Source organism: Haliotis asinina, chromosome 3 (genome assembly GCF_037392515.1).
Source record: "Haliotis asinina isolate JCU_RB_2024 chromosome 3, JCU_Hal_asi_v2, whole genome shotgun sequence".
Taxonomy (NCBI): Eukaryota; Metazoa; Mollusca; class Gastropoda; order Lepetellida; family Haliotidae; genus Haliotis; species Haliotis asinina.
The window spans coordinates 29,270,864-29,278,270 of record NC_090282.1 but is presented as its reverse complement, the minus strand read 5'-3'; the positions used below and the strand labels follow the sequence as shown (position 1 = coordinate 29,278,270).

Below are 7,407 nucleotides of genomic sequence, written 5' to 3'. Positions count from 1 at the left end.
TGTGCGCACGCACCGGTAGCCATAATTAGGAATTGATGTATTCAGTCTGTGTGGAAAGTGAGTCCCATAGCGGAACAGGAAGTGGAGCTATTATGTTTTCTTTCAAGACTGATCCACCGAGCCTTTATTTCACATATTTGATTAAAATGGTTTGATTATGTTAATCATTCCCCAGAAAAATACGAACGGAAGTGCAGTAACACTTTTTTTTATCAAAACTGAGATCACAATCGATAACGTTCTTTTGAAGATGATACTAATCTAATTGTGTTAGATGAAAAGTAAAATTGATACAGTTGATAGACATTACACCATGAAACGTGAAAAGATGTGTCATATACATGACAGTTTGATGTCATAGATACGTTATTCACGCTCCTGGTTATGACTCAAGAAGCCAAATTTAGATCGGTTTTCCGGTGCAGTTGAAATAACGTCCACTTGATGGCACCTTACGAGAGTTGTTTCGTCACACATCTTCCATTTTTCCATTATTCGTTGTGGAGATAAAGGTGTGTGAGTATACACAGCTGATTTATGCAGTTCAAGTCATGGTTCGATTTACTGTCGTTTGCTCGTGAGGAGAAAGGGAACACGCTAATCGTGGGTTCTGGGAGCGGTGTGTTTCCTGTTTACGTCTCTTGACCAGAATCATGAAACGTCTGAATATCGTTGGATGGTCAATGAGTGAGTGATGGTATAAAAGGAAAGTAATATATAAAATCTGGGATGGCGGTTTTTCAACATTCAAAAGGCATATGATCATGTCAGACACAGTGCTTTTCCTCAAGAGAATTCATCAGTTTCGACTCAAATTAGGTCTAGACGATTTCAAAATATCGCGTTTGTTCAACAACTTTAAACTCAGTGTTCAACAAACCCGATTGCTGAACCCGACCAACAAGATATTTTCAATGGTGAGTATTGGTGTTTAAACAGAATATGTGGTGAATGAAAGTATTAATTTTATTGCATGATCAGTTCAATGACATTTGGGTGGTTGTATTCCTTACCGAGTTCCTTGTACGTCGTCATATATCGTAGACCAGTACTCACGTCATTGGTCTCTGGTTTACTTGGTCACATTACCACCATAAACCTATTATAACATAAGCCAACAAACAGCATTCACTCACCTAGTCACTCGCGCACTTTACTAAGTGAAAACTGTATACTGGTTTCATATATTTTCATTAACCCTTATCAGGCCAAGCTTTTTATACCCCACAAAGTGCCAAGCCGGGCCTTAGAGGCCCGGCCATCCCCCTTCCTTTGTTGTGATACCAACAGAAAAATGAAAGGACTTCATTTGAATCTACTAATGTGCCATTCACTGTAGACATCATGGAGACCCTGAAGAGGCATCTGAGGGCAAATGGGTGAGAATAGCTATTATCTTTTGTGATGAAATGATTTTCGAAAATACGTTTAGTTGTATTTTAAAGGTGGATTTTATTAAAAACTGAACTTTCAGATTTCAAATCTTGATTTTTCTGTCTTCATGTACAAGACATAAATGCTTGTGTTTTTTCCCGATCTTGGGGTAATTTTCAAGGTTAAACCATGAATATTAACAAATACAATGCTGATTAAATTGGAAAATGACATTATGAATAAATAGTATCAGCTACTAGTAACTGTGTCTCAACATTGTTGTCATGTCTGTTGTTCATTCTCAATTGCTTTTTCAGTCTTACTGCTTCCCAGGGATTCATACATGTTTTGCTGCACCATGGTGACAGTCGCAAAGCTGTGTACAGAGCTATGTATGGACAGCTGATCGTACGTATTAATTATTTAATTTTTTGAAAACCACCCATTGGTTCATAATTGGTAAATGACTTATTCAAGATGATGTTATATGTTTCAGTATGGGGGAAAGATAGCGGAACCAGGCACTACTCTTGTGTACCCTGAGGAGATCAGATCTGTTGTTCGAGAGCGTTTCCCAGATCCGTCTGCTGGTACATATGATGCACAGTATAGTGATGACAAGGTATGGCCATTTGATACATGTGACATTTTGTATCCGTTTTTCAAGCAACATTTCGGTCAGTACTAAGTTTTTACTTTATTGTCTTTGAATTTTGTACTTTTCTCTATTCCAGAGCTCTCGACACCTGACCTCGACGCAGATGGTGGCACATCAGTGGCGTTCTCCTCCAGCATCATGTGCACTGTGCAGAAAACCTGCCTCTAAACCCTACTAAGGTAGATCATGTATCAACGGAAGAAATAAAACAACTTGAAACTTGAAATGATTTATTTGTTTATGTATAGCATGTAACTGAACAGTGGTTTTACATGGAAACATTTGTCTCAAACACCGTACAAAGACTTATGGAAATTTAAACTAATGCAGTGTTACAGAGTGCAGTGAGCGATAGTAATCGCACTCATGTCATCAGTCCACAACGTCGCTCACTCTTTACAGTCATCACACACAATTGTGGAAGAACTGTGCTCCTTGCACACATTGCGGTAACATTTGCTGCACACCAACTTGGTCTTCCTATCCTTCTTGCTGTCACAGATGCAACATCGTCGACGCTTCACGGGGTCCTCTTCAGTATCTTGAGGTGCTCCATCAGGGAGGACACATCGAATGTCCTGTTGTATATCTCTTGATAGACCAACTGGGTTTGCCCTTCGTCTTTCAATCTGTGGACGTATCAGGTCTTCAGCAACAGCCTGTAGATATGCACGTCTTCGATCATTGTTTGACACCTTCCATGCTGGATACTTCGTCTTCCAGATGACATATGCTGCTAGTCCTGCAATGTCAAGCATGTTGAAGAACATGACAAGTGGCCAACGCTTTGTCTTGCGTTTGGTAGTATACTTGTGGGCCATATGATCCATAGTGTCAACTCCCCCTTTTGTGGCATTATAGAAGAGAATTATTTCTGGCTTCTTCTTGGCGGACTGGTCCACCTCTTTGTCATTGTGCATGGTACTGAGCACTGTCACACACTTCCTCTTCTTACACTGATACGAGACAATTGTTGTCTTGTCATTGAACCCAAAAGTAGAGTCATGGAGCTGCCTGCCAGTCTTTGCAGTAAAATCCGTTGGAAGGAAGCGCTTGTTTTGTCGAACAGTTCCAACAAGTGTCAGTCCATTGGAGAGCAACTCCTTTGCAAGATGAAGATCAACAAAAAGGTTGTCTGCAGTGATGTTCCTATTTGACTGGAAGAATGGATGACAGAAGTCCAAAGTGATTTGTCTGCCTAGACCAACTTGTCTGTTATGACCTTCTTTTCCGACATATGGGATGCATTTCAGAGGGTAGAAACTGTCAGAATCCACAATCCAAAAGAGCTTTATGCCATATTTGTCTGGTTTCATAGGCATATACTGGATGAAAGAACACCTCCCTCTGAAGGGAACCAGCTGCTCATCAACGGTCAGATTTGTGCCTGGAATATAGTGGCGGCTAAGACAGGAGTGGAATTTCTCCCAAACATCACGAAATGGGGCAAACTTGTCTTTTTCTTTCCTGGCTGACCTGGTGGATTTATCGTCAAACCGAAGAAATATTAAAAGTTCTTTAAATCTGCCTCGGGACATTGCAGCTCTGATCAAAGGAATGCCATATGATTTGGTCCACAGTACTTCTCTATTGACCATATTCTGTTTCTGGTGCCCAAGGGTTATCAACATTCCAACCAGAGCACTGATTTCAACAACATCAGTATCCTTCCATTTTTTGCCCTTCTCATCATACATTCTCTTCCCCTCAAGATTTGTGCATTCAACAATATCTTTTATGAGAGTTTCCGCAATCAAAAGATTGAAAGCATGGACCTCTTTGGTGACATGATCGGCATTTACTACTTTTTTGAGAGGGCCACGAAGAATGTTGCGCTGGGGAACACGTGAGATTTGGGGTGGCTGAAATGCCCATTGTGTGCCATCTTTTCCACTGTAAAACCCTTCTGCAACACCAGACAAGTCGGCTTCCTCTTCAGAGCTGTCACTGGAACTACTACTGTCACTGTCGTCATCATGAGGAACAAATTCACTGTCAGATACACTATCTGACGTAAGTCCTGTCCAATTCATCATTGACTGGTAAACTTGACACCAAAGAAATACCAGAGGTACTATTTCGTGATCGACGTTTCATTCTCACTGACTGCTAACTCCTGTGTTCAAGAGCTCACTTAGGGATTTTTGCCATAGGCACCATGAGAAAGAGGGGGGTGACCGGGCCTAATAGGCCCGGCTTGGCACTTAGTGGGTTAAAGATTTAATTTTCAAAATATTTTCTTTTTGGGAAAGAATAACCTTATTTAGATTTCATTGGCATGTAAGCGTCAAGAAACTTGAGGAATACCTGGAATATGACATTTCATCATCCAACGGTTTTGCAGTTATTACATGATTTATGCCCCTTCGGGACCAAAAATACCCACTTGGCCTGATAAGGGTTAAGGTACATCAGTGTTCATTACACCATTCACCTGTTTCTGACACTCACAAAGTGTTAGTACCAACTCAGAACACTCAGATCGGCAGGGTGATGTAATAAGTTATAAGTCAAAAGAGTCCATGCAGGTAGCAAAGGCAATGTAAGTCCCAGTGGTCCCTAGTATGGTAATCTACCCTCCGTTCTTGGCGATCTATAGTCCGTCTTCATATTGTATTATCTTGCATATTACTTCCATAATTACTAGTTTAGTAATTTTATACCACATATATGCACCTCAATACATGAAATGTTACTAGCAGGAACCAGGGATATTCATTGCGATATATACGTTTTTGAAAATACACATTGATGTTTTAAATATAACTTTCGCCGTCTTGTTACTTTCGGATGTTCCTTATGAATCATGTTTTTTTCTGTATTTATTTTTAAACTATGAGCTTATTCACATGTATCAAACCTTTACATGGCAACTACTTCACAGAAATATAATCAAAGAAATTGTTGATTGTACATCATTATGCACTGGAAGTAGCCCTAATTGCAATTACTCGTCTCAGGTGTGCAATGCCTGAACGGACTAACTCCAACTCGGAACGTTGACTTAACCATAAAGCAGATGAGACGTTTTGGGTTTGAGTCAGTACCTCAAACAGGAAGTGGCTTCAAATACAAGAGCCGAGTTAATATGATTCCGACGCCCTGTTAGAGACGGACCATTAACTGTGTATGATGTTGGACAAATTCAATAGTGTTATAGACGTCAATTACACCAACGTTAATGCTGGTGTTGAAAGTAATCAATTATGAAAAGATTTCTCAAGTTCGACTGTTCGAAATGGTGATTCCAGTGTCACCATGACCTAATAAGAGCATTGCTAGGTCAGATTGACCCTTCAATGCAGAGAATGGCCTTGTCCCTTGGCTGTCAGGGTCTAACATAAATTGCATCTGGTGATGTTTTTGCCCACTGAAATGTCTGTTTGGGCACTTAAATTGCATTTTTTTCTTCAATTTCAGAAATCCTCAAATGTAGATTTCCAAAGCTCTGTCCTAAGACTAAACTGGAATGTTATGCAATTCAAACTCGCTTGAATGTTGCGCGAAGAAGCCTTGATTTAAAAAAAATAATTGTTGGCTTTTTCACATTTTCACTCTCACTTTTCTTTGTGATTTCTATCTGCAAATTACAGTTAATGATACTAACACGACTAATAATGTTTTTCCTGAACCTGAAGTCACCTCACCTTCGCCTACGTTCGTTTTTATTGTGGGCACAGTTTTATGTCTATTACCTCAAGGTAAATGAAGCAGTTGTTTTCCTGGTTCAACGTTTTCTTGAATGTTTTCGTTGGTGTCTTGCATCCGCTAGACGAACTTCTTCTTCCCCCTAAAATGAGGACCAAAATGGACATAAGTACAGCACGTCTTAGAAAAGGCCAGCAGCTGTCTCGTGATTTGGAGCATAGAAAATCACACCTTCTATATTTATTTTGATATGTGACAAGTGCTAAAAGGGGTTTTTAGCTGATTTCAACCATTTAGTATTAACACTTTTCGCCTTAATGAGATGGATACTGAAGGGTACCTTGAGTTCATGTATCGCGTTGAGCTATGTTCAGATAATGAGGAGTTTAATAGTATTATCAATTAGTGAATAATATGTTAACATGGAGTATGGTACCAGTCGCAGCACACTTGAGCCTTAACGTTTACATTTTGTAATGGATTGCAGTTAGTTAAATGTTATTCAAGTGCCAGTAAGGACGACTTAGCTTTGTGTCATTATTGTGTTCCAGTCTGTGAGTCACATAAGTTACTAGTCATTATCGTGTCTATTTGCCCGTTATAATCAACATACATCACACTCACGTGCCAAGACCTAGTAAATGATCTGACTAGAAAAATATTGTACTGATACAAGCGGGGGTGAGGTAACTAATAAATAATTTGTTCCGTCTTAATGCCATGGTTGATGGCGTACTCAGATGAATGTTGCTCATGGATCAATCACTGAAGTTAATACTGCTTGATCGACACGAACTCACTTGTATTGTCCAGAACCAATCATTTACGGTAGCAGGCATATTGGACGTTTAACAAATAAACATTAAATTGTCTCGTTTTTTAAAATCTCACTCTTGACATAAGTGCGCTTATGCTTAAAATGAGCTTTCGGTTATAACCCCTTGTGTGTCACTTGTGTATCATCTTATATTATGGTCGTTTATGTTACCGAATGGAGTAGACCGTCGCCAGATCCGCAGACAGTGGCACTGAGTGGGAACAAGACGGCAAGTTGCCATCAGCAAGGTTGCATCACACGAGTGGACATCAACCATTGCAACGATATCCACGACAGGATTCAAGAGCTGGCCAGCGTCAAACGATGGTCACTTATACGTTAAATCCCAGTCCATTCAATTTCCACGTTGAGCTAATAAGTGGAAAGGCATGACCATATCGATAGATAGACGGATGATAGCTTGCGTTGCGTAAAGACAGACAGATACATCATCCGGAAACATACGACAAACATAGTCAGATTAGCCAGATAATTCTCATAGCCTGTCGAACTATCATATCGGTTTGTCCATATCTCTGATCCCTGCCCAACTGTTAATCTTCATGTCCGTGGATATACAAATCGCCACGTCTCAGATGAGACTTGATCTCTATAGTTAATTGAATCGTTTACAGCATTCCATCAGATGCATGCGGATGTAAGAAATTACTTCCAACTTAGGGATTGATATAAATAGAGTGCCGTTGCTCGGGAGAGGTTGACACTGTCTGGAGTGGAATTATACTCATCAAATATGGTTTGACCATTCCATTGAAGGCGGAGTGTGGTTGTTACAAATATCAAGAGAGTAATCAATTGTAAGTGGGCAATAGTTTGGATACAACGTACACAAGCCTGTATGCATTTGAGTATGTCAAATTTATGTAGCTGACTGGGACATGTTAGGGTA

General features: G+C 39.9%; 1 protein-coding gene across 1 annotated transcript; it reads right to left on the bottom strand.

Moving 5' to 3' along the window:
• Positions 1 to 2,421: 2,421 nt before the first annotated feature.
• On the bottom strand, positions 2,422 to 4,065 carry LOC137278817 (piggyBac transposable element-derived protein 4-like). Its single transcript, XM_067811327.1, has one exon. It carries the CDS (start codon positions 4,063 to 4,065, stop codon positions 2,422 to 2,424), a length of 1,644 nt encoding a protein of 547 aa, XP_067667428.1.
• Positions 4,066 to 7,407: the final 3,342 nt, after the last annotated feature.